The sequence below is a fragment of the Macaca thibetana genome, chromosome 19, assembly GCF_024542745.1.
Source record: "Macaca thibetana thibetana isolate TM-01 chromosome 19, ASM2454274v1, whole genome shotgun sequence".
NCBI lineage: Eukaryota > Metazoa > Chordata > Mammalia > Primates > Cercopithecidae > Macaca > Macaca thibetana.
In genome coordinates this window covers 28,953,111-28,980,838 of record NC_065596.1, presented here as the reverse complement: position 1 = coordinate 28,980,838, position 27,728 = coordinate 28,953,111, and the positions used below count along the sequence as shown (strand labels likewise).

Genomic DNA, 27,728 nt, shown 5'->3' with positions numbered 1-27,728 from the left:
AGGGCAGTTCTTAGGGTAGTGCTAGTCATATCAGGCATTGGGGCTCTGAGTGGAGTCAGTACTGGGGGACCCTGATTCAGGGTCTCTAGGAGTTGGGGAAGGGGCAAATTCTTGGGTCCACTGGGTCTCAAGGCTAAAGTTGGGAATCGAAAATGAGGGTCCCTGGGGGAGAATAAATAGTTTCAAACTTAAGTGCCCGAGAGGGACAGAAACTGGGGTCTGCACTCAGATCCCTACGGAAGTTGCAAAGTCTGAGTCACTGAAGGAAAAATTAGGGGCTGGGGAGACATGTGTTCCTTTTGGAGTGCAGGAAAAGAGGGCTCCATCTTCTTGAGAGGACTAGGGGGAGCTAGGGGCTAGGAAGATGGAAACTTGAGCCGGGGAGGTGAAAAACACGAGTCTAGGACTCAGAATCAAGTTCTCTGAGTGGAATCGGCGCCAGGCTTGGGTACCATGGGGCTATTAGGGGGGTCCCCACACTACGGCTATGTAGAAGGGGAAGAATCAGGGGATCTGAAGGTGGCGGCGGGATCTCCCCATCCTGGGCCTCCGAGACATTAAGCTGAGCTGAGCGTACGCAGGCCGCTTCCTCCCACAGGAAACCGCAGGCGTCGGGCACACCCAGCCTGCAGGGAGAGGCGCCCACTGCCCGCCCGCCCGGGGAGGCCCACGTGGGCAGCAGCCTCCGCTGAGGGGGCGTGCCTTACAGAGCGAGTGGGTGTAACCAGCGGGGGCGTGGCCGGAAAGCGGGGGCGGTACGGAGTGCCCGAGGCCCCGCCCGCTTCCGCCTTCCAGCGCGCGGACGTGGTAGGCGGCCAAGGGTTTTTGGCGGCTTCCCGGGAAGCCGTTGGTCGCGGTTGCGTAGTGAATCGCTGAGGCTGTGGTGAGCGCTCCTTCTCCCAGCAACTGGCGGCTTCGGCACCGCCTTCCTTCCTATGAATCCTTAATTTAATGTGGTCATAGTCATCTTAAGACATGCACCTCTTCGGCCCCGTCTTGTAGGACCTCGGCCTGGCCTGGAGGGCTTCCCTACAGGTCCCCGCAGGCTCTTTCAGCTCCCGCCGCTTCCAGGCCCGCGGTACTACCGAGACCTCAGCCTCGAGCTCCCCAGGACCGTTCCGACCTCCCGCAGACCTTCCAGACCTGAGCGCCTCCCGATTAGCCCGCCCTTCACCTCCCTCCCACCAGGCCCCTCGTTAGGCCTTCCAAACGCGACCCGCGCAGCCCGCCTCTTACGGGGAAGCCCCTTCCCTCGCCAGCCCCGAGGTCCCGCCCTTTACGGGTGCCCGTGCCACTAGCCTAGTCAGCTCAGAAGCCCCGCCCTTTACAAGTGCCCGTGCCCCTCCCCTCGCCAGCTCCGAAGCCCGGCCCTGTACAGTGTTCGTGCCCCTTCCCTCGCCGTCTCCGAAGCCCGTCCTGTACAGGTGGCCGTGCCCTTCCCCTCGCAGGCTCCGAAGCCCTCCCCTGAAGTTCCTCCCACTCTCTTAACAGGTCTCAGCCCCGCCCATCACAGCTCCCTACGGCACGCCCCTCTCAGGCCTCACACGCCCCTCCCCCGCGCAGGGCTCCGCAGCCCCGGTCCACAGGCCCTCCCGGCTCCGCCCCTCGCAAGACCTCCCCGCCCATCAATTTTGTTTGTTTGTTTATTGAGAAGGAGTCTCGCTGTCGCCCAGGCTGGAGTGCAGTGGCGCGATCTCGGCTCACTGCAATCTCTGCCTCCCAGGTTCAAGCGATTCTCCTGCCTCAGTCTCCAGAGTAGCTAGCTGGGACTACAGGCACGAGTCGCCACGTCCAGCTAATTTTTGTACTTTTAGTAGAGACGGGTTTCACCATCTTGGCCAGGCTGGTCTCGAACTGCTGACCTCAAGTGATGCATCCGCCTCGGCCTCCCAAAGTGCTGGGATTACAGGCGTGAGCCACCGCGCCTGGCCTCGCCCATCAGTTCTAAGTCCGTGGGAACCCTGCAGGTCTACGCCTCGCATCCTTCTCCGCCCTTCCATAGTTTCTCCCGCGGCCTCCGTCCCTCCCTGGCCACTGTCCTCAGTCCTCATTGGTCCCTTATCTCCCTAGTAACCAGACCACAACACTGAGCTTGGAGCACCAAGAACAGGTCAGGCCCGTCGGCAGGTAGGGCCCAGGACTCCCCCGACCCTGCCCAACCCCCCTACAGCAGGCCGGGGTTTCCCTCTCCCCTGCGACCAAACAGCCTGGCCTCGGATATCCTGAGAGCCCAGGAGACCTGTCCCCTGCCAAACCCGCGCCAGAATCAGAGCCGAGACGCAAGACCCAGAGTGTGAGAAGTGGGAGGGCGGGAGAGGTGTGGAGAGGCCTGAGAGAGGTCCCCCTCCAACCCCTCTTGGAGGAATGAGGCCAGCGTGGTTCTAGGGTCACCCCCTTTCAATTACCAGTCACTCTCAGTTCATTGCCCACCCTCCTCTGGACTCTGGCTCGCCTGCTGTCTGAAGGGTCTTATATGTCCATCCCTACAGGAGCCCCACCTTCTTTGGCCAGGATGCCTTTGGGACGCTTGTCAGGGAGCGCCCGCTCCGAGGAGGGAAGCGAGGCCTTTCTGGAGGGAATGGGTAATTTATTCATTGTTTATATCACTCACCCATTTTTTTCCAGCCCGCAGCTTTCCCCAGTTCCACGTCCTGTAGGGAGGGAGAGAGCGTGTCTGTCCAGGAGCGCCCTCTGGTGGGAAGAGACATGCGCCCTGAGGGAGGTGGGGCGGGCACCACCGTGGGTGGGCCAAGCCTGGGCGGTGGGGCAGGCTGGAGACTTCAGGCAGCAGAAGTTTGAGTGGGGCCCAGAACTCCCCGTAGGAATTGCCAAGGGGAGAAGGAAGGAAGGGTGTTTCTGCAGAGGTGATAGAATGTGGCTAGAGGAGACTTTCTCAGCCTCAGTACTGTTGACTCTTGGGTGGGATAATTCTTTGTTGTGGCGGCAGTCCTGTGTGTTGTAGGATGCCAAGCAGTGTGCATGGCCTCTACTCACTGGATACCAGTAGCCCCCTCCCTTCCCCACAAGTCATGGCAATGACAAATGTCTCCAGGCTGGGCGTGCTGGCTCATGCCTGTAATCCCAGCACTTTGGGAAGCTGAAGAAGGAGGATCACTTGAGCCCAGGAGTTCAAGACCAGCCTGAGCAATACAGTGAGCCCTCATCTCTGCAAAAAAATAAATAAATAAAATTAGCCAGGTCTGATGGTGTGCACCTGTAATCCCAGCTACCCGGGAGGCTGAGGTGGGAGGATCACTTGAGCCTGCGAGGTGGAGGCTGCAGTGAGCTGAGACTGTCACTGCGCTCCAGCCTGGGGGACAGAATGAGACCCTGTCTAGAAAAAATAAGTCTCCAGACACTGCAAATGTTTTTGGAAGGCAGAATCACCCCCGATTGAAAATTACTGGGCCTTTGGAGGTGGGGAGCGTGTGGGCAAGACTGGAGAGGTGGGTAAGGTCAGGTCATTTGGGGTCTTGGATCCCAGGCTGAGGTGCTGAGACTTTATCCTGCAGGTGCTGGGGCATCATGGGAGGCCTGTGAGGGGTAGGGTCTGCTATGGGTGGGGTAGGGCCGGCTGTGGGTGTAGAGAGACCCTCTGGGACTGTGCGGGAAGGCTGGAAATTGAGAGAAAGGTTGAGGTGATGGTCCAGGTAGGAGAGGATGAGGCCGAGCCCAGGGATGGGTTGAGAGAGGGAGGAGGGAAGAGGATGGGGCTGAGGGCTGCTGATGGTGGGGAGAAAAGGAGGGAGGGAGCAAGAGCCTTCCCAGTTCCGGGTGGTGTGCCCAGGTCCCAGAAGACCCAGAGGCCTTCCAGAAGTGCCCCTGGTGGGATGGGAGTGGGTTTTAGGGGAAAAAACCCTGAGTTCAGTTTTGGGTATGGAGGGATGAGGAAGCTCGAGGGATCCCGGAACTGAGGTGCATTCCTAGAAGGATGTTGGGGGCTGGATCTGCAGTTCAGTTGCAGTTTGTGAGACCTCAAAGGGAGCAGAATTCCTAGGTCCTGGGTTGGAAGGAGCTGGTGGCCAGGATCCCTATTGAGTCCCTTGGCCGGCCCTGTTCTCAGTGGATTGGGAGCTGAGTAGGCTGCAGCGCCAATGCAAGGTGATGGAAGGGGAGAGGCGGGCCTACAGCAAGGAAGTCCACCAGCGCATCAACAAGCAACTGTGAGCTGGGTGCCTGGGCCCTGAGCTGGGGAAGAGGGGGTCAGAGGGGCTGGAAGCTAGACTCCTGGGTCTGAGGGGGAGCGCAGGAGCAGTGCGTCCTGCCTTTAGCAATGCTGAGTTCTGCCCCCTTACTGGCCCGCTACCTCCCTGCCTGGGTAGCGAGGAGATCCGGCGCTTGGAGGAGGTACGGGGCAATCTCCAGGTGCAGATCAGCGCAGCCCAGAACCAGGTCAAGCGGCTTCGGGACAGTGAGCGGCTGGAGAACATGGACCGCCTGCTGAAGGGCCGAGCCCAGGTGCAGGCGGAGATCGAGGAGCTGCAGGAGCAGACCAGGGCCCTGGACAAGCAGGTGGGTTCGAGATGGGGTTCTGCAGATCCTGCTCACGGGCAAGTGTTGTAACCTCCCTGAGCCTTAGCGTCCTCATGTGAAATTGGGGTTATTGGGCCAGGTGCAGTGGCTCACGCCTGTAATCCCAGCACTTTGGGAGGCTGAGGCAGGCAGATCACTTGAGGCCAGGAGTTCGAGACCAGCCTGGCAAATGTGGTGAAACCCCGTCTCTACAAAAAAAACAAAAATTAGCCAGGCATGGTGGCACATGCCTGTAATCCCAGCTACTAGGGAGGCTGAGGCAGGAGAATCGTTTAAACCCGGGGGGCAGAGGTTTCAGTGAACCAAGTTTGTGCCACTGCACTCCAGCCTGGGCAACAGAGCAAGACTGTCAAAAAAAAAATAAAAAAATAAAAAAATAAGGGCTATTGAAAGCATCCATCTGGTAGAGTTGTGTTCAGTGGAAATATAGATGTTTGCTGCTTTAGCACAGTCCCAGGCATTCGCAAACAGGACTGGTGAGGTTAAGCAGGAAAGAGTCGTGTGGTAGAGTCCCCAAAACCTGCATTAGAGCCCTGGCCCTGCCATCGGAGCTCTGTGACCCCGGGCGGGCAGGTTTTCACCTCTCTGGGGCCTAGTTTCTTCATCTGCAAACGAGGATGGTGGTAATGCCGCAGTCTAGACAGGTTGCAAATCCCATCTGTTTCAGGACCTTGCTATTTGACCTTGCGAACAATGTGATTTTTCTAGGCCAGTGATCTGTCAAGTTTTTATGACCGTGACTCATGAGGTGTAGCTCATACACACCAAGATGCATACAGATGTAAACACACACACATATATTAATATATCTGAAACAGAAGTTTCAGCAAATAATATATATATATATATTTTTTTTTTAATGTGGAATTCATTCTGCTAAATTCTGGTCTACCCTTCATTTAAAAAAACAGTTTGTCAGTTGGGCACAGTGGTGCGTGTCTTGAGGCTGAGGGGGCAGGACTACTTGAGCCCAGGAGTTTGAGGCTTCAATGAGTTATGAGTGCCCCACTGCACTCCAGCCTGGGTAACAGAGAGAGACCCACTTTCTTTTTCTTTTACTTTTATTTATTTATTTATTTTTGAGACAAAGTCTCGCTCTATCACCCAGGCTGGAGTGCAGTGGCAGGATCTTGGCTCACTGCAACCTCCGCCTCCCAGGTCAAGCCATCCTCCTGCCTCAGCCTCCTGAGTAACTGGGACTACAGGCACATGTTACCAAGCCCAGCTAATTTTTGTATTTTTGGTAGAGACGGGGTTTTGCCATGTTGGCCAGGCTGGTTTCAAATTCGTGGCCTCAGGTGATCCACTCACCTTGACCTCCCAAAGTGTCGGGATGATAAGCGTGAGCCATTGTGCCTGGCCCAGACCCCCTTTCAAAAACAAAAAACAGCGGTGTGGCCACAGGTAAGGCATCCACAAGTCAAGGAATCCCACCTGCAGAAATTGGCAAAGGCAAGGAATAGAAAGACAAGTTCCAGACTGGGAGAAAATATCTGCAAAGCATGCATCTGATAGAGAACTTGTGTCCAGAATATATTAAGAACTTGACCAAACTCCATTAAAAAGACAGACCATACCAAGTGTTGGTAAGGATGAGGAGAAAGTAGAACTCTCGGGGCCGGGCGCGGTGGCTCAAGCCTGTAATCCCAGCACTTTGGGAGGCCGAGACGGGTGGATCACGAGGTCAGGAGATCGAGACCATCTTGGCTAACACGGTGAAACCCTGTCTCTACTAAAAAATACAAAAAACTAGCCGGGCGAGGTGGTGGGCGCCTGTAGTCCCAGCTATATGGGAGGCTGAGGCCGGAGAATGGCGTGAACCCGGGAGGCGGAGCTTGCAGTGAGCTGAGATCCGGCCACTGCACTCCAGCCTGGGCGATAGAGCGAGACTCTGTCTCAAAAAAAAAAAAAAAAAAAAAAGAAAGTAGAACTCTCATACTCCACTGGTGGGAATGTAAAATGGCACACTACTCTTGGTACACAGTTTGGCAGGTTTTTTTTTGTTTTTTTTTTGTTTTTTTTTGAGACGGAGTCTCGCTGTGCCGCCCAGGCTGGAGTGCAGTGGCCAGATCTCAGCTCATTGCAAGCTCTGCCTCCCGGGTTCACGCCATTCTCCTGCCTCAGCCTCTTGAGTAGCTGGGACTACAGGCGCCCGCCACCTCGCCCGGCTAGTTTTTTGTATTTTTTAGTAGAGACGGGGTTTCACCGTGTCAGCCAGGATGGTCTCGATCTCCTGACCTCGTGATCCGCCCGTCTCGGCCTCCCAAAGTCCTGGGATTACAGGCTTGAGCCACCGCGCCCGGCCTTTTTTTTTTAGACGAAGTCTCACTCTGTCACTCAAGCTGGAGTGCAATGGCACAATGTCAACTCACTACAACCTCTGTCTCCTGGGTTCAAACATTCTCCTGTCTCAGCCTCCCAAGTAGCTGAGATTACAGGTGTGTGCCACCACTCCCAGCTAATTTTTATATTTTTATTTTTATTTTTTTCCATTTCATTTATTTTTTTTTTTGTTTTGAGACTGCGTCTCACTCTGTCGCCCAGGCTGGAGTGCAGTGGTGAGATCTTGGCTCACTGCAAGCTCCGCCTCCCGGGTTTACGCCATTCTCCTGCCTCAGCCTCCTGAGTAGCTGGGACTACAGGTGCCCGCCACGACGCCTGGCTAATTTTTTTTGTATTTTTAGTAGAGACGGGGTTTCACCGTGTTAGCTAGGAAGGTCTCGATATCCTGACCTCGTGATCTGCCCACCTCGGCCTCCCAAAGTGCTGGGATTACAGGCGTGAGCCACCGCGCCCTGCTTTATATTTTTAGTAGAGAGCGGGGGGGTTTCACCATGTTGGCCAGGCTGGTCTTGAACTCCTGCCCTCAAGTGATCCACCCTCCTTGGCCTTCCAAAGTGCTGAGATTACAGACGTGAGCCACCACGCCTGGCCCAGTTTGGCAGTTGCCAAAAACCAAAACGTATACTTGACGATATGATTCAGACATTCCACATTCAGTTGTTTACCCAAGAGGAAAGAAAGCCCACGTCCATATAACGAATTTTACGTGAATATTCGTAATAACCCAACTTGATTTGTAAAATCGAAAACTGAAACAACCCAAATGTCCGTCGGTGGGCGAGTGGACGAGCAAATTGTGGTCTATACATGCAATGGAATGTGACTCATGAATAAAAGGAACCCGGCTATTGATACACACAACATGGGTGGATCTCAAAATAACTATTCTGAGTGAAAGAAACCAGATACCCCTTTGATCCCCAAAAGAGTCCATACTATACAATTCCATTAATATAAAATTCTAGGCCAGGCGCGGTGGCTCACGCCTATAATCCCAGCACTTTGGGAGGCTGAGACGGGTGGATCACGAGGTCAGGAGATCGAGACCATCCTGGCTAACACGGTGAAACCCCGTCTCTACTAAAAAATACAAAAAACTAGCCGGGCGAGGTGGCGGCGCCTGTAGTCCCAGCTACTCGGGAGGCTGAGGCAGGAGAATGGCGGGAACCCGGGAGGTGGAGCTTGCAGTGAGCTGAGATCCGGCCATCGCACTCCAGCCTGGGCAGCAGAGCAAGACTCCGTCTCAAAAAAAAAAAAAAAAAAAAAAAAAAAAAAAAAAAATTCTAGGCCAGGTGAGATGGCTCACGCCTGTAATCCCAGCACTTTGGGAGGCCGAGGTGGGCGGATCACGAGGTCAGGAGATCAAGACCATCCTGGCTAACACAGAGAAACCCCGTCTCTACTAAAAATACAAATATATATATATTAGCCAGGCGTGGTGGCAGGTGCCTGTAGTCTCAGCTACTGCCCAGCCGGGAGGCTGAGGCAGGAGAATGGCGTGAACCCGGGGGGCGGAGCTTGCAGTGAGCTGAGATCGCGCCACTACACTGCAGCCTGGGCGACAAAGTGAGACTCCGTCTCAAAAAAAAAAAAAAAAAAAAAAATTCTGGAAAATGCAAACCAATCTATAGTGACGGAAAACAGATGAGTGATTGCTGGGGGGAGACTCGACTGCAGGAAGAGAATGAGGTGAGGAACTACAAAAGGGCACGAGGAAACTTTTAGGGGTGATGGATATGTTCACTATTTTATGTCAAAACATATCAAATTATACAGTTTGTTTGTTTATTTATTTATTTATTTAGAGATAGAGTCTCGTTCTGTCACCCAGGCTGGAGTGCAGTGGCGCAATCTCAGCTCACTGCAATCTCCACCTCCCAGGTTCAAGCAATTCTTCTGCCTCAGCCTCCCGGGTAGTTGGGACTACAGGTGCCCGCCACCGTGCCTGGCTGATTTCATATTTTTAGTAGAGACAGGGTTTTGCCATGTTGGCCAGGCTGGTATTGAACTCCTGACCTCAGGTGATCTGCCCACCTCGGCCTCCCAAAGTGCTGGGATTACAGGTGTGAGCCACCGTGCCCAGCCCAAATTGTACACTAAATATGTGCAGTTTTACTGTATGTCATCTATTCTTTAATAAAGCAATCATTGAGACAGGAGGATTGCTTGAGTCTGGCCTGGGAGGTGGAGGCTGCAGTGAGCTTTGATGGTACCACTGTACTCAGCCTGGGTGACAGAGTGAGACCCTGTCTCTAAAAAAAAAAAAAAGAAAAAAAAGGAAGAAAATTTTTTGGGATTCATGTGCAGTTGAAAAAATGCAGAGTTATCCCTTGTACACTTTGCTGCATTTTCCCCCAGTGTCAACATTTTGGGTATTTCTTTTTCTTTTCTTTTTTTTTTTTTTTTTTTTTTTTTGAGACGGAGTCTGGCTCTGTCGCCCAGGCTGGAGTGCAGTGGCCGGATCTCAGCTCACTGCAAGCTCCGCCTCCCGGGTTCACGCCATTCTCCGGCCTCAGCCTCCCGAGTAGCTGGGACTACAGGCGCCCGCCACCTTAGTTTTTTGTATTTCTTAATAGAGACGGGGTTTCACCGTGTTAGCCAGGATGGTTTCGATCTCCTGACCTCGTGATCCGCCCGTCTCGGCCTCCCAAAGTGCTGGGATTACAGGCTTGAGCCACCGCGCCTGGCCTCTTTTTCTTTTCTTTTTCGAGGTGGAGTCTTGCCCAGTCACCCAAGCTGGAGTGCAGTGGTGCAATCTTGGCTCTTTGCAGTCTCCACCTCCCAGGCCAGGCTCAAGTGATTGTCGTGCCTCAGCCACCCGAGTAGCTGGGATTACAGGCACGTGCCATTACGCCCAGTTAAGTTTTGTATTTTTAGTAGAGACGAGGTTTCACCATGTTGGCCAGACTGGTCTCGAACTCCTTACCTCAGGTGATCCACTCACCTCGGCCTTCCAAAGTGCTGGGATTACAGGCATGAGCCACTGTGCCTGGCCAACATATGAGTTTTTACGGGACATGATTAAACCCATGACAGAGTACAAATTGAAGTGTTAAGCAATTCATTTGTCTGTTTAGTCTGCATGTTATGTTGAATACCTTCTTTGTCTCAGACACGGAGAAAACACAAGACTCTCTGTCCTCATGGAACCCCCAGTTTGCTTGGAGACACACAGCACACCCCAATAAGTACCGATGAATACAGAAATGAGGACAGATTGGAAGCTGGTTTTAGGCATAAGCAGACCCAGGGATACTAATGTCATTGGGTTCGTTCTCACCATCTCTCCAACTCTCATCTCCACTTCTGTCCACTGGCCTCATCCTCCCAGGATCCTCCCTGTGGTGGGGCTATGACAGCAGAAGTCCTGGAATCCCACCCTTCCATCTCATGTGCTTCCCCCAGACTATCAGGAAACGAGTCAGAGCTGGGCGCCGTGACTCTTGCCTGTAATCCCAGCACTTTGGGAGGCCAAGGCGGGTGGATCACTTGAGGTCAGGAGTTCGAGACCAGCCCAGCCAACATGGCGAAACCCCATCTCTACTAAAAATACAAAAATTAGCTGGGTGTGGTGTACGTGCCTGTAATCCCAGCTATTCGGGAGGTTGAGGCACGAGAATTGCTTGAGCCTGGGAGGTGGAGGTTGCAGTGAGCCAAGATCACGCCACTGCACACTCCAGCCTGGGCGACAGAGCAAGACTCTGTCTCATTAAAAAAAAAAAAAAAAAGGAAACGAGTCAGGCTGGCTCTATGGGGTCGCGTTCCCATCTCTAGGCCAGTCCCTGTGAGTGTCCAGACCTGGGTCATGTGGCTGACAGGGTGACACACTGTGGGTGGAAGGCCCACCAGAACCACATGGAGGGCTGGATAGTGTCAGCAGAAGGGTAGATGTTATTCTGGGGCTACAGGGACAGCAGATGTCTGCCATGCTTAGTGACTCATTTTCCCTCGGCCATTCAATCTCTCCCACATTCAGGCAACCATAAACGGGTACCGTCCTCTTTCTTCTAGATCCAGGAGTGGGAGACACGGATCTTTACCCACAGTAAGAATGTCAGGTCCTCGGGATTCGTCCTGGATCAGAAGGTCAAGATCGGGCGAAGGATCAGGATCCTAGAAGACCAGTTGGACAGGGTGAGGGTCAGCCTCCTGGTCCCTCGACCTGAATTGCGGGGTTATGGGAAGAACGGGGCATGGTCGTTGGGTTCTGGAAATGGTGGACAGTGTGTGCACATGTGTGTCAGGACACAGGATTCTGGAGGGATGGAGGTTCCCAAGGAAAGGAGACTGATGGGTCCTTAGAGGGGAGTGGACATTGATTTCAGGAACCCCAAAGAACCGATGTTTCTCAGGAAACAGGCCGGCCCCACCTCTGATAAGCATCTCCTCCTTGGCTGAGCTTGGAGGAGGCAGGCGGGCCTGGCCTCAGACCCACTCTTCCATCCGCCTTTCTACTCCCAGGTCATCTGTCACTTTGACAACCAGCTGGTGCGGAACGCGGCCCTGCGGGAGGAGCTGGATCTGCTGCGGATCGACAGGAACCGCTATCTGAACATGGACCGCAAGCTGAAGAAGGTCAGTGGCCCTGAAATCCAGGGGAGGAGAGAGGGACCCCTGCCCAGGTCCTCCCCACAGCTGTTTGCCCTTCCTGCTCTAGCACTCAGGCCTCAAGTATGGAATTGACTAGAGCTGTAGGCTTGCTTTAGTCCAGAAGGCATGGAGGCCTGGGAAATGTTGGAGGACACTTCCAACAAAAAGTGGCCTCATTTATAGTTGTAGAAAGCAGAGTGTCATTCTGAATAGTATTACCCAGGGCAATCTATTGCCTGACTATTGCAAGACCATTTATTATACATTCCACGGGGATCTTTTGAAGAACCAGCCCTGTCCCGTCTCTTTTGACTTTCTTTCTGTCTTTCTTTCTTTCTCTCTCTCTTTCTCTTTCTCTTCTCTTCTCTTTTCTTTTCTTTTGTTTTGTTGGAGTCTTACTCTGTCACCCAGACTGGAGCACAGTGAGGTGATCTGGGCTCACTGCAGCCTGTGCCTCCCAGATTCAAGCAATTCTCGTGCACCAGCCTCCTGAGGACCTGGGACTACAGGCGTGCACCACCACGCCTAGCTAATTAAAACGATTTTTCTTTTTTTTTTTTTTGAGACGGAGTCTCACTCTGTTGTGCAGGCTGGAGTGCAGTGGTGCGATCTTGGCTCACTGCAAGCTCCGCCTCCCGGGTTCACACCATTCTCCTGCCTCAGCCTCCTGAGTAGCTGGGACTACAGGTGCCTGCCACCGCGCCTGGCTAATTTTTTGTATTTTTAGTAGAGACAGGGTTTCACCGTGTTAGCCAGGATGGTCTCGATCTCCTGACCTCATGATCTGCCCGCCTTGGCCTCCCAAAATGCTGGGATTACAGGTGTGAGCCACTGCACCTGGCCGATTTTTATTTTTTGGTATGGACAGGGTTTCACCATGTTGCCCAGGCTGGTCTTGAGCTCTGGAGCTCAGGCAGTTCGCCTGCCTCAGCCTCCCAAAGTGCTGGGATTAGAAGCATGAGCCACTGCGTCTGGTCTTGACTTTCATTTTGAAATAATTTCAAGTTATAGAAAAGGTGCGAGAATTGTACAAATAACTCCTGTATATCTTTCACCAAGTTTGATAATTTGCCACATTTATTCTCTTTCTCCCCAACTCTTACTATTTGTGTGTGTAATTATTGTTTTGCTGAAAATAATTTATTATCCTGATTGCTGAACTGTTTGACAATATGTTGTCGACATTATGCTCCTAAGTACTTTAGTGAGCATTTCCTAAGAACAACGCCATTTACTTAGTGCTGTTATCCAAGTCAGGGACATTAGCATTGTTAGAATTCTAAATAGTCCATATTTCAAGGCACTGATTGTCCCAATGATGTCCTTTACAGTGAACTTGATTTTCCTGCTCTAGGCTCTGGTCCAGAATGCCACGTTGCATTTGGTTGTTCTGGCTCTGTTCATCTGGGTCAGTCCCTTGGGCTTTTTTTTCTCCATGACGTTGACATTTTGGAAGCATCCAGGCTGGTTGTGTTGTGCAATGTCCCCTGACACGGGTTTATCTGGTCTTTTTTTTTTTTTTTTTTTTGAGACGAAGTTTTACTCTTGTCGCTCAGGCTGGAGTGCAATGGTGTGATCTCGGCTCACTACAACCTCCACCTCCCGGGTTCAAGTGATTCTCCTGCCTCAGCCTTCTGAGTAGCTGGGATTACAGGTACCTGCCACCACGCCTGGCTAATTTTGTATTTTTAGTAGAGACAGGGTTTCTCCATGTTGGTCAGGCTGGTCTCGAACTCCTGACCTCAGGTGATAAGCCCGCCTCAGCCTCCCAGAGTTCCGGGATTACAGGCGTGAGCCACCGCGCCCGGCCGGTTTCTCTGATCTTTCTTCATTATTAGACTTGGTGTCTGCACTTTGGGGGGAATGTCACAGCAGTGATAGTGTGTCCTTCCTGTGCAGGATCTCAGGAGGCACCTGATGTCAGCTTGTCCCATGACTAGTGGTGTTGTCTTTGGTCACTTGGCTAGCCAGGTTTTTGCAATGGAGAGTTTTCCTTTTCGTAGTGAATATGTGGTCCGTGGGGAGATTCTCTGAGACTGTGTAAATATCTTGTCCCCTGACACACCTTCACTCAATCATTTTTTTACGGGATCTTTCGGGCGTCACTTTTCTGGCTGGAAACCTCCTTGGCCAGTGGTGCCTTTGCCCGAGTTCTTGTCCTGTGTCCAGGAAGAAGGAGGTAGGCAGACAAGTGGAGAGGAGCAAGATGAAGAGGAGCTTTATCGAGTGTTAAGACAGCTCAGAGGAGGCCAGGCGCGGTGGCTCAAGCCTGTAATCCCAGCACTTTGGGAGGCCGAGGCGGGTGGATCACGAGGTCAGGAGATCGAGACTATCCTGGCTAACATGGTGAAACCCCGTCTCTACTAAAAATACAAAAAACTAGCCGGGCGTGGTGGCGGGCGCCTGTAGTCTCAGCTACTTGGGAGGCTGAGGCGGGAGAATAGCGTGAACCCGGGAGGCGGAGCTTGCAGTGAGCTGAGATCACGCCACTGCACTCCAGCCTGGGCGACAGAGCGAGACTCCGTCTCAAAAAAAAAAAAAAAAAAAAAAAAAAAAAAGACAGCTCAGAGGAGACCTGCAGGGGGCAGTTCCTCTGTAGGCAGGTGGTCTCGTCTAGTGTTCAGCTATCAGCCGTGAGGAGGCCCTGGAGAGGGTGGCTCCTCTCCGCAGGCAGGTTGTTCAGATGTCTGCAGGCCTCTGAAGCTCTCAGCAGAGAGGGTAGCTCCATGGGTGGCCATGGGCAGGCCTGGAGGAGACGCTGCAAGTCCCCACTCGTTCTGCAGTACTGGTAACCTGGCCCCCAGATGTCAGGCCCTCCCTGGCCTAAAGGAGGGACCTTACCGGGGACCTGCCCTCTTCTGCCCAGGAATGTGTCTGCCTCCTGCTGCCATTCATGGCACTGGGCTGGACCCCAACCCCTCTCTGAGATCAGAGTGGGTGCAAGAGAGGAGAGAGGCCGAGCAGCAGGAGCAGACACCTCTGAGCCTGCAGGGATCGGGGGGTGCTTTCCTGGGCTTCTGAGGGTGCAGGCTGCAGAGAACTTCAGAGATGCCTAGGTCCTGTGGTTGGGAGGGTGGCCGCAGCGGCGCTCCGGGAGCTCCCACCCTGCCAACTCGGAAGGGGCAGGACCCTCGCTTGTGCCCGGCTGCTGCCTGCTCCGTGGAGCAGAAGGCCTGGGTCTGCAACTGTGGTTCAGATGGCTACAGCTGCATCCGGGGAGCTCCCACCCCAACTCAGAAGGGGCAGGGCTCCCACCGGCTGCATGGAGTGTGCAGCCCCAGCCAGCAGCTACTGCCATCAATTTTAGCATCCATGAATGATTCTTCCCTGAACGGTTATTACTGTAATGGCTGCAAAAGGGTGATTTAAAAAAACTCTATCATTTCTCCCACATTTATAAGATGGCATTTTCCTTAAGGAAACATTTCTCAGCCGGGGGCGGTGGCTCATGCCTGTAATTCCAGCACTTTGGGAGGCTGAGGCAGGCAGATCACCTGAAGTCAGGAGTTTGAGACCAGTCTGGCTAACATGGTGAAACCCCATTTCTACTAAAAATACAAAAAAGTAGCTGGGCGTGGTGGCGTGCACCTGTAATCCCAGCTACTTGGGAGGCTGAGGCAGGAGATCACTTGAACCAGGAAGCCGGAGGGTGCAGCGAGCCAAGATTGCGCCATTGCACTCCAGCTTGGGCAATAAGAGTGAAACTCCGTCTCATTAAAAAAAAAAAAAAAAAAGGAAAAACTTCTCTTTCTCCTTGTCAGTGAGCATGAATGTATTGTGACTTCATAGATGACAATCTGTAACTGCCATTCGTTTTAGTGTTCAAATTGTCCCAGATTTCGTTGGGGGGGCCCCTTCAAGCTGGCTCCTGTGGCCTTTGGACACACCCCCTCACTTTTGGGGAGCACTTCCTCACTCTCTGGCACGGGAAGATAGCCGAGGTAATCTGGACCTTGTTCTGCCCCATCCCTGGGGTCGGCCGTTGTTCTGAGGAGCCCGATTCTTTCTGGGGAAGAGTAGGTGTGGAGGCACTAAGAGACTTCGTTGCTACTTGGGTGTCATTGCTTTGAGGCCCTTTCTCTGGAGAGAGCTAGGAAGCACACATATTTTATATGTTTTAAAATTCTATTTAGTTTTTGTAGAGATGGGGTCTTACTGTGTTGTCCAGGCTGCTCTCAATCTCTTGGGCTCAAGTGATTCCCCTGCCTTGGCCTCACAAAGTGTTGGGATTACAGGCATGAGCCACTGCGCCTGGCTGACATATTTTACAATAGTGAGTTCACGTTGATTCCTCTGATTCCATTCCGGTACCACCAGGTTTTTCCTGAGCATTCCTCATTTCATCTTTCTTTTTTGAGACGGAGTCTTGCTCTTGTTGCCCAGGCTAGAGTGCAATGGCGCGATCTTGGCTCACTGTAACCTCCGCCCACTGAGTTCAAGCGATTCTCCTGCCTCAGCCTCCCGAGTAGCTGGGATTACAGGCATGCGCCACCATGCCTGGCTAAGTTTTTGGATTTTTAGTAGAGACGGGGTTTCTCCATGTTGTTGAGGCTGGTCTCAAACTCCCAACCTCAGGTGATCCGCCTGCCTCGGCCTCCCAAAGTGCTGGGATTACACGCGTGAGCCACTGCGCCTGGCCTCTTCATTTCATCTTTCTGGCTCTCTTCGTTCCAACCACATCAACATACTTACTCATTTGCTGAGTCATATGATACGTACAGAAGAATTACAGAATTACCGCAGCCATACCACCACCCCCAAACCTGATAAATAGGGTTCAGGATTTGTTTGCAGTTTGTTTTGTCCTCTGAGAATATGAGTATTTATATATCTTTTCTTTTTTTCTTTTCTTTTTTTTTGAGATGGAGTTTCTTTCTGTCGTCCAGGCTGGAGGGCAGTGGCCATGACCTTGGCTTACTGCAACCTCTGTCTCCTGGGTTCAAGTGATTCTCCTGCCTGAGCCTCCCAAGGAGCTGGGATTACAGGCATGCATAATCACACCCAGCTAATTTTTGTATTTTTAGTAGAGATGGAGTTTCACCATGTTGCCCACGCTGGTCTTAAACTGACCTCAGGTGATCTGCCTGCCTCAGCCTCCCAAAGTGCTGGGATTACAGGCATGAGCGTCAGCCTATCTTTTCAAATTATTCTATTCAGAAGTTATTTGGATTAGTTCCTTTTCTTTTGACCTTCTGTGTGGTTATTAATATAATAATAATAATTATTATTATTTTTTGAGTTGGAGTTTCGCTCTTGTTGCCCAGGCTGGAGTGCGATGGCACGATCTCGGCTCACTGCAACCTCCACCTCCAGAGTTCAAGCGATTCTCCTGCCTCAGCCTCCCGAGTAGCTGGGATTACAGGCATGCGCCACCACACCCGGTTAATTTTGTATTTTTAATAGAGATGGAGTTTCTCTATGTTGGCCAGGCTGGTCTCGAACTCCTGACCTCAGGTGATCTGCCCACCTCGTCCTCCCAAAGTGCTGGGATTATGGGCGTGAGCCACCGCGCCTGGCCCCGTTAGTATTTTTAAATACAGTTAAGTTCACTTGCTTCCATTTGCATTCAGTTTTAGTTTTCTCTCCTCTCTTTATTGATTTAATTTCCTTTATGAATATGTAAAACATTAACAAGGTTCTCAAATCAAAACTGTTCTAAAAGGTTTCCTAGAGAAACGTCATTTCCTCTCCATCTCCCCCACCTCATTTCCACCCAGCCCCCATAGGTTACTAAATATTTTCTTAGTTTGTGGTTATCTACAGAAAGAGCCTTTTGATCCAGCTTATCAGTTTGTCTCATACCTCTTTAAAATCCCTTTCATGGGCAGTCACTAATGAGGAGGGTCCACATTTGGAAGGCTCAAGAGCTTTGGGGCCAAGAGGAAAGACTCTGAGCAGTGAGGTTGTAAGAAGTGGCACTGATTTTTTTCTCCTCCCCCCACAGGAGATCCACCACCTGCGGCACCTGGTCAGCTCCCTTATCCTCTCCTCCACCTCTGCCTACGCCGTCAGGTAGGGACTGCGGGTATCCTGGGGTTGTGGGACCCAGATGACTCAGGACATACCTTTCCATAAAGCAGTGGTGGGAAGGTTCAGGGCTCATGAAACAGACGTCAGAAGCTATTTTTTCCCCCCATAATATCCCCCTTTTCTCTCTCTCCCCCACCAGTTCCCCACCTCCACTCTCATGGTCCTGTTCTTTTTTTTTTTTTTTTTTTTTTTTTTTTGAGACAGTGTCTGGCTCTGTCACCCAGGCTATAGTGCCGTGGTGTGATCTCGGCTCACTGCAACCTCCACCTCCCGGGTTCAAGCGATTCTCCTGCCTCAGCCTCCCGAGTAGCTTGGACTACAGGTGCTCGGCACTACGCCTGGCTGATTTTTGTATTTTTAGTAGAGACGGGGTTTCACCATCTTGGCCAGGCGGGTCTTGAACTCCTGAGCTCATGATCTACCCGCTGTGCCTCCCAAGGTGCTGGGATTACAGGCATGAGCCATTGCACCCCACTGGTCCTGTTCTCTTCCTTGGGCATGTAAATTAACCTCTACTGACCCCATCTAGCACATAAGAATGCATCTAGTGGCCAGACGCGGTGGCTCACACCTGTAATCCCCACACTGTGGGAGGCCAAGGCAGGCAGATTGCTTGAGCTCAGGAGTTCAAGACCAGCCTGGCCAACATGGTGAAATCCCATCTCTACCAAAAATATAAAAACTTAGCTGGGCATGGTGGCGGTGGCGAGTGTCTGTGGTCCCAGCTACTTGGGAGGCTGAGGTGGGAGGATTGCTTGAGGCCTGGGGTCAGAGGTTGCAGTGAGCCGAGATTGCACCACTGCATTCCAGCCTGGGCAACAGAGTAAGACTCTGTCTCAGAAAGAAAAAAAAAAAAAAAGTGCATCTAGCACATATATAGTGCAGCAGGGTTCCTGGAAGCATCTGGCGAATTTGTTATTTGTCAGCATTGGTTGCAAGGGACAGAGATTCTCTCGGGCCACCTTCAGATAGAGACACTCTGTAAGGAGTTGAAGAGCTGAAGCTGCTTTAGGTGCTGGCTTCTCTCTCCTTCTCTGGGGCTCTCATGAGCTCCAGGCTCTCTCTCTCACTCCATCCCTGCCTCTTTCTCAGCTTCGCCCTCTTCTCCTCTTGCTCCAAACGCTTCCTTACCTTCTACTGAGTTCTTCTCTGGCTTCTGTTTTCTCACGGTCCCTGATCGACATCAGTTGTGGCCTGGGTCTGCCTTAGGGTCTCTGTGATTTCTCTCTTTCTCTCTCTCTGTTAAAATAAACATGGCAAAATTCACCATTTTCAAGTACAGAATTTAGCAGCATTTAGTCCATTCACAGGGTCGTGCAACCGCACCACTTCTGTCTAGATCTGAAATATTTCCATCACTCCAAAAGGAAACTGTACCTGCCACCGGGAAGTGCAGGAATCCTCGCTTCTTAGTCTTACTTGGGAGAAAAAATTCTGCCTAGAGACTGATTTAATCAACAAAGAGACTTTACTGAAGGCAAATAGAGAACAGAGAGTTTACATAGAGAGAGACAGCACACTCTGAAGGATGAGGAGAGCAGGCTGCTGAAAGAACGTGAGCCAGCAGCACACTGAGAGTTTTGTGTTGGGTTTTTAATATGATGTCGGACTCTTTTGAAGTTCTTGCCTCCGTCTTTTTTTTTTTTTTTTTTTTTTTTTTTTTTTTTTGAGACAGAGTTTCGCTCTTGCCACCCAAGCTAGAGTACAGTGGTGCGATCTCGGCTCACTGCAATCTTCACCTCCCAGGTTCAAGCGATTCTCTTGCTTCAGCCTCCCGAGTAATTGGGATTACAGGCATGCACCACCAGGTCTGGCTAATTTTTGTATTTTTAGTAGAGATGGGGTTTCACCATGTTGGCCAGGCTGGTCTCAAACTCCTGACCGCAGGTGATCCTCCTGCCTCCCAGATTGCTGGGATTACAGACTGAGCCACCGTGCCCAGCCAGTTCTCTGCTTTTGTGACCACAGGATAACTGCAACCTGATTCAGCCCCATTTCTGTGACCCCAGGCTGGCCCTGCCCATCTGGGACACCAGCTGACTCCACCCCACCCCCACAACCTCTGGCTGACCCCGCCCATCCCCAGGATCCCAGGCCGACCCCAGCCCAGCCTCCAGTCATCCTGACCCCGGCTGACCCCCCCAGGGAGGAGGCGAAGGCCAAGATGGGCTTGCTGCGGGAGCGCGCGGAGAAGGAGGAGGCCCAGAGTGAGACGGAGGCGCAGGTGCTGCAGCGGCAGATCTCACACCTGGAGCAGCTGCACCGCTTCCTGAAGCTCAAAAACAACGACAGGCAGCCAGATTCCGATGTCCTGGAGAAGCGTGAAAAGCAGGGTGAGGCTGGGGCTACCGCCTTTGCATCTCGAGGGCCTGGCCGCCCCTGGGGCACCTGCAGCACTCCTTGGTGCCCCGGGCGGGACCACACTTTGCTCACCCTCGCCCAGGAGGTCTCTGTGCTGGAGGCCACCCAGGAGGCTGACCTGCTGTTCTCTCTTCCCCCAGCCCGGGAGGTGGCCGAGGGCGTCCGGAAGACCTCCCAGGAGAGGCTGGTGCTTCGCTACGAGGACGCCCTGAATAAACTGTCCCAGCTGATGGGGGAGAGCGACCCCGACCTGTTGGTGCAGAAGTATCTGGAGAGTGAGTGGGGCCCTGGGTGGGGGGAGGAGGCCCAGGGGCCCTGGCACCCCCTGAGTCCAGTGCAGGCTGGCTTCAGCTCTGGCTCTGGGGACTCCTCCACCTGCACTGGAGGAGCAAGGTGTCAGGCCTGGGACCCGCCACCCATGTCCACTGGCGTCTTACTGTGGCCCTGTCTCTGCCTCTCCCCATCCCCTCCTCACTCCTGGGCCTGGGGTCACTCTCCACATCCTTCCCTCAACCCCGTCCCTCTCTGTTTCTCTCCTTACCCATATCTACCGTTCTCCTTGCCTGCATCTCCCCGTCTCCCTTGCTGTTACCGAGTCTCTCCGGCTTTCCCTCTGCCTTGCTATGTGTTTCTGTGTCGCCCCTGCCGTATCTTCCCACGCCTCTTGGTCTCTGTGATTCCTCTCTGTTCATCTCTCTGCCTTGGTCTCTGTGTGGCCTTCCTCATCCTCACTTTCTCTGGCCTTCTGTGTGCCTCTCTGTCTGTCTTCTCTCTGTATCTGTATCTCTGTCTTCCTCTCTCTGGGCCCCGCCTTGCCCAACTTTCCCAGTCGAGGAGCGCAACTTTGCTGAGTTCAACTTCATCAATGAGCAGAACTTGGAGCTGGAGCATGTGCAGGAAGAGATCAAGGAGGTGAGTGAGGCCTGCCCTCTCCATCTCCTCCTCTTCTCCCTGCCTCCCTGCCCCCTCCCCTCCCTCAGCCCCCCTCCTGCCTCTTCTTCCCAGCTCCACACCCCCCAGCTCCCGAGGCTGCCATCTGGCCCAACATTCAGCCCTGTCCCCACAGATGCAGGAGGCATTGGTGAGTGCACGTACCAGCAAGGATGACCGGCATTTGCTGCAGGAGCAGCAGCTGAATGCGTTGCAGCAGCGCATGGACAAGGTGCGCTTGGAGGCTGAGCGCCTTGAGGCCCGCTTCCAGGATGTGCGGGGACAACTGGAGAAGCTCAAGGCTGGTGAGCACCCACGGGCGCCCCCTCCCAAGCCTGGCTTCTCCACTTGGAAGGACACCATTAGCCTGTGGGGCTTGGAGGCATTGCATGGACAACCTGGTTCACTTGCTTATTGGTTGCTCCATATCTGTCCATCTTTCCAACCAGGGTCTATCCCTCCAACTGTCTCATGTCCATCTATCCATCCAGCATCTGTCCCTCCAGCTGTCCTACACCCATCCATCCATCCATCCATCCATCCACCCATCCATCAGTGCATCCATCCATCCATCTAGGGTTGATCTCTCCAACTGTCCCATATCCATCCATCCATCCATCCATCCATCCATCCAGAGACTGTCCCTCCAACTGTCCTATATCCATCATCCATCTGGGATTTATTCCCTCATCTGTCCTATATCTATCTCTCCATCCAGGGTCTATCCCTCCATCTGTCCCATATCCATCTATCTATCCAGGGTCTGTGCCTTCATCTGTTCTATATCTATCTATCCATCCAGGATCTACCCCTCCATCTGTCCTATATCCATCCATCCATCCATCCACCCAGGGTCTATGCCTCCAACTGTCCTTATCCATCATTTATCCAGGATCTATTCCTTCATCTGTCCCATATCTATCTATCCATCCAGGGTCTATCCCTCCATCTGTCCCATATCCATATATCTATCGAGGGTCTATTCCTTCATCTGTTCCATATCTATCTATCCATCCAGGGTCTACCCCTCCATCTGTCCTATATCCATCTGTCCGTCCATCCATCCATCCATCCATCTATCATCCATCCATCCATCCATCCATCCATCCATCCATCCATCCAGGATCTGTTCCTCCAACTGTCCCATGTCCGTCCATCCATGCAGGGTCTATCCCTCCAACTGTCCCATGTCCGTCCATCCATCCATCCATCCATCCCTCCATCCATTGTCTATCCATCTGTCTGCCTCCAACAGCCCCACATCCATCTGTTCATCCATTTGTCTGCAATGACATTTGACTTTTGTCTTCCTAGTCTTAGTCTTAGTTACCAAATTTCTTCTTAGTCTTAGTTACCAAAAATGTTATTATTTGTAAAGAAAATGATGATAAAATATAATAGCAATGTTTTTTATGTGTCATTCACTCTGCTAGGCACTTAGGCATTATTCCACTTGTTTCACAAAACACTGAAAAACAGATGCTGTCCCTCCCACTGTCCCATATCCGTCATCCACCCATCCATTCATCTATCCAGTATTCATCTATGGATCATCCGTGTACATCTGTCTGTCTATAAATGCCTAGCAATGGGACTGACGGGTCTTAGGGTAGGTATATGTTGATATTTATTGGAAAATGCCAAACAGTTTTCCAAACTGGTCGCAAGATTTTATGCCCTCACCTATGTGAGCATATGGGGGTCCCAGATGTTCCACACCCTCTCCACCGCTTCCTAGTGGCAGCCATTTTTTATTTTATTTTATTTTTGAGATGGAGTCTTGCTCTGTCACCAGGCTGGAGTGCAATGGTGTGATCTCGGCTCACTGCAACTTTCACCTCCTGGGTTCAAGCGATTCTCCTGCCTCAGCCTCTCGAGTAGCTGGGACTACAGGTGTGTGCCACCACGCCCAGCTAATTTTTGTATTTTTAGTAGAGTCAGGGTTTCACCATGTTGGCTAGGATGGTCTCGATCTCTTGACCTTGTGATCTGCCCGCCTCAGCCTCCCAAAGTGCTGGGATTACAAGCGTGAGCCACCGCGCCCGGCCATCGGCCATTTTAATATTAGCCATCTAACGTTTGTGCAGTACTATCTCTATTAATTTAATTGGCATTTCCCTAGTGACTAATAATATTGAGTATCATATTGGCCATTCGGATATCTTTGTGAAGTTCCTGTTCAATCTTGTGCACTCGTTTTTTTAAAAGTTGGGTTTTCTTGCTATAACTGAGTTGTAGGAGTTCTTTGTATATTCTAGACACTAGACTTTTGGTAAATATTTTCTCCTATACTGTAGCTTGCCTTTTCACTTTTTTTGGTGATGAACTGAAGTTTCTTAGTTTTGAGATCTAATTTATGAAATTTTCTTTTTGTAGTTAGTGACTTTGTGGCCTGCCTGAGAAATTTTTGCCTGTCCTGAGTTTACAAAGGCATTGTGCTGTGTTTTCTCCTAGAAGTTTCATTGTTTGAGCTCCCACATTGAAGTCTGTGACTTATGCCAAATTGATTTGCATGTATGGTATGAGGTAGGGGTCTAGAGTTTCCTTTTTAAAAAAATTTTTAGATTTTTTTCATTTATTTATTTTTTTGAGAGGAATTTTGCTCTTTTGCCCAGGCTGGAATGCAGTGGCGCAATCTTGGCTCACTGCAACCTCTGCCACCCAGGTTCAAGCAATTCTGCCTCAGCCTCCCGAGTAGCTGGGATTATAGGTGCACACCACCACATCCAGCTAATTTTGGTATTTTTAGTAGAGATGGGGTTTCGCCATGTTGGCCAGGCTGGTCTCAAACTCCTGACCTCAGGTGATCCACCCGCCTCGGCCTTCCAAAGTGCTGGGATTACATGTATGAGCCACTGCACCTGGCCCTTCCCTTTTTTTTTTTAGAGATGGGATCTTACTATGTTGTCCAGGCTAGTCTTGAACTCCTGGATTCAAGTGCTCCTCCTGTCTTGGACTCCCAAAGTGCTGGGATTACAGGCATGAGCCACCACACCTGGCCGAGTTTCTTTTTTTTTTTTTTAGACGGAGTCTTGCTCTGTCGCCCAGGCTGGAGTGCAGTGGCCGGATCTCGGCTCACTGCAAGCTCCGCCTCCCGGGTTCACGCCATTCTCCTGCCTCAGCCTCCCAAGTAGCTGGGACTACAGGTGCCCGCCACCTCGCCCGGCTAGTTTTTTGTATTTTTTTTAGTAGAGACGGGGTTTCACCGTGTTAGCCAGGATGGTCTTGATCTCCTGACCTCGTGATCTGCCCGTCTCGGCCTCCCAAAGTGCTGGGATTACAGGCTTGAGCCACCGCGCCTGGCCTCTTTTTTTTTTTTTTTTTTTTATCCTTTCCGTGGGTATCAGTTGCATCCACCTGTGCATCCTCCCATCGTTCTCTTTTATTTCTATTATTATTATTATTATTATTTTTTAATTTGAGAGAGAGTCTCGCTCTGTCCCCCAGGTTGGAGTGCAGTGGCACCATCTCCATTCACTGCAACCTCCCCCTGCTGGGTTTAAGTGATTCTCCTGCCTTAGCCTCCTAGTAGCTGGGATTACAGGAGCACACCACCACGCCCAGCTAATTTTTGTATTTTTAGTGGAGAGTGGATTTTGCCATGTTGGCCAGGCTGGTCTCAAACTCCTGACTTTAGGTGATCCACCCGCCTCGGTCTCCCAAAGTGCTGGGATTACAGGCGTGAGCCACCACACCTGGCCTCATCTTTCTTATTTTTCAGGAAGTAGCCATGCAGAGCACTCAGGAGTCAGGCTGTCCTGTTTTTTGTTTTTTGTTTTTTTTGTTTTTTTTTTACATTTATTGTTAGCTTTTATTATTTATTTATTTATTTATTTATTTATTTATTTATTTATTTGAGATGGAATCTCACTCTGTCAGCCAGGCTGGAGTGCAGTGGTGTGATCTCGGCTCACTGCAATGTCCGTCTCCTGGGTGCAAGCGATTCTCCTGCCTCTCCAGTGACTGGGATTACAGGCACGCACTACCACGCCCGGCTAGTTTTTTCGTATTTTTAGTAGAAACAGGGTTTCACCATGGTGGCCAGGCTGGTCTCAAACTCCTGATCTCAAATGATCTGCCTGCCTTGGCTTCCCAAAATGCTGGGATTACAGGCGTGAGCCACTGCACCCAGCCTGTCCTGGGTTTGAATCTCAGCTCCACCAATTATGAACCTTGGTGTGTGGCTTCCTCCTTGTGAGCCCCTCTGGGAATGGGGATGGCAGTGCCTTCTTTGCAGGGTTGTCATGAGAATTAGAAGGGATGACAGATGGAGAGAAAGGTGGGGGGTGGTGGGGAGCGATCTGGGGAGCCCCCTTGGGGCACACCGTAGGAGCTCAAATATGGGCAGGTCCTCCTTCCCGCTGTCGTGACGGCTGAGCCGAGCCCTGTGCTAGGTGATGTGGGCACAGTGGGGAGAGGCCCTGGAGGGGACTGACCTGAGCACTGGGCACTCATCACTCAGGGGCTAGGATGGAGGACACCCAGGCTCTGGGGGCGAGAGGAGGCCGTAACTCAGTCTGCAGTGCAAGACCATAATTTGTGGGGCCCAGTGCAGAATGAGGGGCCCCTTATTAAAAAATTGCCAAGATTTTCAAGATAGGAAGAGCAGCAGCGTGTCAAGCCAAGTGCAGGCCCCTCACCACCGTCTGGGTCTCACACTCACCAAGCCAGCTCTGCTGGGGTCACTGGGAAGGCTTCCTGGAGGCAGTGATACCTGAGGCTGATTTTGAAGGACAAGCCAGGGAGAGAGGGATGCACAGCAGTGCCCTCCCCCTGCCTGGCTGGCTGAGCTCGGGTGACTCCCTTTTGGTCTCTGAGCCTTGATCGCAGTCTCTGTAGAATGGGGCAGTGAGGACCTGAGTGGGGAGAGGGCTAGCACCCAGCTGGCGGTGCCAGATCCCTGACAGCTGGCCCTCCATGACGCAGACCTCCAGCTCCTCTTCACCAAGGCCCATTGCGACGGCAGCATGATCGATGACCTCCTTGGGGTCAAGACCGGCATGGCGGACCGGGACATGGGCCTCTTCCTGAGCCTCATCGAGAAGCGGCTGGTGGAGCTCCTGACAGTGCAGGCCTTCCTGGATGCCCAGGTGGGAGGCGGCAGGGAGCCAGGACGGGAGGCAGGTCTCAGGGGTGGCCCAGCTGACCACAGGCTTCCACACCCTCCAGAGCTTCACCTCCCTGGCCGACGCCGCCCTCCTGGCACTGGGCCAGAGCCTGGAGGACCTTCCGAAGAAGATGGCCCCACTTCAGCCCCCTGACAATCTGTGAGGCGCAGGGCAGGAGGGACGCAGGGGGGACGGGGCTTCCATGGGGGCAGAGGGAACACACAGGATAGAGGGTTTTGGGGGGCTTTTGGGGACTGGCTGGTGGATGTGGCCCTGGGGGTTTAGAATATGAGGTGTGTGCTTTGAGGCAGCCAGAAGGAGTAGGGGCTTGGCACCTTTGTGTGGGAAGACGGGGCCCCGGGTACCCCAGAAGGGGAGGGCACTCAGGGCTGGTGGGAGAATGACTGAGGTTCCTGGGGTTGAGCAGGAAGGGCCACTGGCCTTTTTGAGGGCTGGGAGTCTAGTCTTTTCCGGTTTTCCTTCCCCTCCCCAGAGAAGACCCCCCAGGTTTTGAGGCCAGCGATGACTACCCCATGAGCAGGGAGGAGCTGCTGAGCCAAGTGGAGAAGCTGGTGAGATTGGGGCCCTCGGGGGTGGGGCCAGGCCTCAGTGTGCGTCGGGGCCCAGCTCACCTTCCCTGCAGGTGCAGCTCCAGGAGCAGGCGGAGGCGCAGGGCCAGAAGGACCTGGCCGACGCCGCCGCGAAGCTGGACGGCACCCTGAGCGCGGACCTGGCCAGCACCCAGAGGGCTGGCTCCAGTACCATCCTGGTGCCCACCAGGCAACCCCATACCATCCCCGGGTCCATCTTGAGCCACAAGACTAGCAGAGACCGTGGCTCTCTTGGCCGCGTCACTTTTGGTCCCCCCAAATCCAGCCTGGGGCATTTGCCCAGTCACGTCACGCACGGTGACCCCAACACTGGCCACGTGACCTTTGGCTCCACCAGTGCCTCGAGTGGGGGCCACGTGACCTTCAGACCTGTCAGCACCAGCAGCTACCTGGGCTCCACTGGATACGTGGGGTCCAGCAGGGGCGGAGAAAACACAGAGGGTGGTGTGGAGAGCGGAGGCACAGCGTCTGATTCCAGCGGAGGCCCCGGGTCCAGCAGAGGCCACGTCTCCAGCACCGGCCCTGCCTCCAGCACTGGCCCCGGCTCCTCCACCAGCAAAGACTCCCGGGGCTAACACGAGGGGCCTGCAGCCCCCACCCTGCCCTGGCTCTCTGTAGAGGTCTTTTTTTGTGTCTCTACTTCCCTGTTGGCCTTGTGGGTCCCTGTCTTTTTCTCCCAGTCCCAGGCCTCTGTCTTTTTGCCCCTCTTAACTGTTTTCATCTGCCCTTCATCACCGCCTCACCTCTGTCTCCTGGTTCCTTTCTCTCTGCTCCTGACCCTGCTTTTCCCTCTGCCGCCCGATCTCCTGTTCTCTCGGCTTCCCAGTCAGTGTCCGTCCTTCTTGTCTCCATGTCTGCCCCTTCCCTGTCTGCTGAGCCCTGACCCCCTGTGGATTCCCCACCTTCTGTTGCTGGCTCTCTCTCCTCGTCTCCATCTCCCAGGCTCTGCATACATCCCGTGTCCCTCTCTCTGCAGCTCCTCACTCCCCAAGAGCCCTCTAGTGCTGACGGGCATGGGAAAAGTCAGGGCGAAGGTGCCAGGTTCAGCATGGGAAAATGGGACTGTGGAAATAAAGCCTATGTGTGGAGAGCCGGCTTCAGGCATGGCTGCTTCCTCTACCTCCGGCCTGGGGGTAATCTGTGACCCTGTCCCGATTCCCTGCCATTCATTCATTCACTCACTCATTCAGCATTCTTATTTATTTATTGAGATGAAGTTTCC

At 52.7% G+C, this 27,728-nt stretch overlaps 3 protein-coding genes across 8 annotated transcripts in view; 1 reads left to right on the top strand and 2 right to left on the bottom strand.

Annotated features, from left to right (window-relative positions):
- The window catches only part of GRWD1 (glutamate rich WD repeat containing 1), a 152,411-nt gene extending 132,855 nt beyond the window's left edge, over positions 1-19,556 (bottom strand). The window contains exon 1 of the mRNA XM_050772472.1: positions 19,547-19,556. The gene's annotated coding sequence lies outside the window, so the exon portion shown is untranslated. The remainder of the gene's footprint in view (positions 1-19,546) is intronic.
- The window catches only part of EMP3 (epithelial membrane protein 3), a 40,674-nt gene that overhangs the window by 8,713 nt on the left and 4,233 nt on the right, over positions 1-27,728 (bottom strand). The gene's annotated exons all lie outside the window — the stretch shown is intronic.
- Positions 788-27,606, top strand: ODAD1 (outer dynein arm docking complex subunit 1). 6 transcript variants are annotated; one of them, XM_050772418.1, is made up of 16 exons: positions 788-883; positions 2,071-2,110; positions 2,490-2,582; positions 4,064-4,163; positions 4,323-4,512; positions 10,888-11,010; positions 11,338-11,451; positions 17,411-17,478; positions 19,642-19,829; positions 19,998-20,132; positions 20,687-20,769; positions 20,924-21,092; positions 25,714-25,877; positions 25,957-26,054; positions 26,389-26,467; positions 26,539-27,606. In XM_050772418.1, the coding sequence occupies exons 3-16, from the start codon at positions 2,513-2,515 to the stop codon at positions 27,079-27,081; spliced, it is 2,124 nt and encodes a 707-aa protein (XP_050628375.1). In that variant the 5' UTR covers positions 788-883; positions 2,071-2,110; positions 2,490-2,512; the 3' UTR covers positions 27,082-27,606. The 6 variants fall into 6 exon arrangements, with proteins under 6 accessions (XP_050628375.1, XP_050628374.1, XP_050628372.1 ...); XM_050772417.1 differs by having other exon boundaries at positions 2,071-2,127; XM_050772415.1 differs by having other exon boundaries at positions 1,003-2,110.

Excerpts from the sequence above, each read along its gene's own strand:
- ODAD1 (XM_050772413.1), top strand. The coding sequence starts at position 2,474 with ATGTCCATCCCTACAGGAGCCCCACCTTCTTTGGCCAGGATGCCTTTG. Across the intron at positions 2,583-4,063 it reads GGCCTTTCTGGAGGGAATGG|TGGATTGGGAGCTGAGTAGG; the intron begins GTAATTTATTCA and ends CCCTGTTCTCAG. Across the intron at positions 4,164-4,322 it reads CAGCGCATCAACAAGCAACT|CGAGGAGATCCGGCGCTTGG; the intron begins GTGAGCTGGGTG and ends CTGCCTGGGTAG.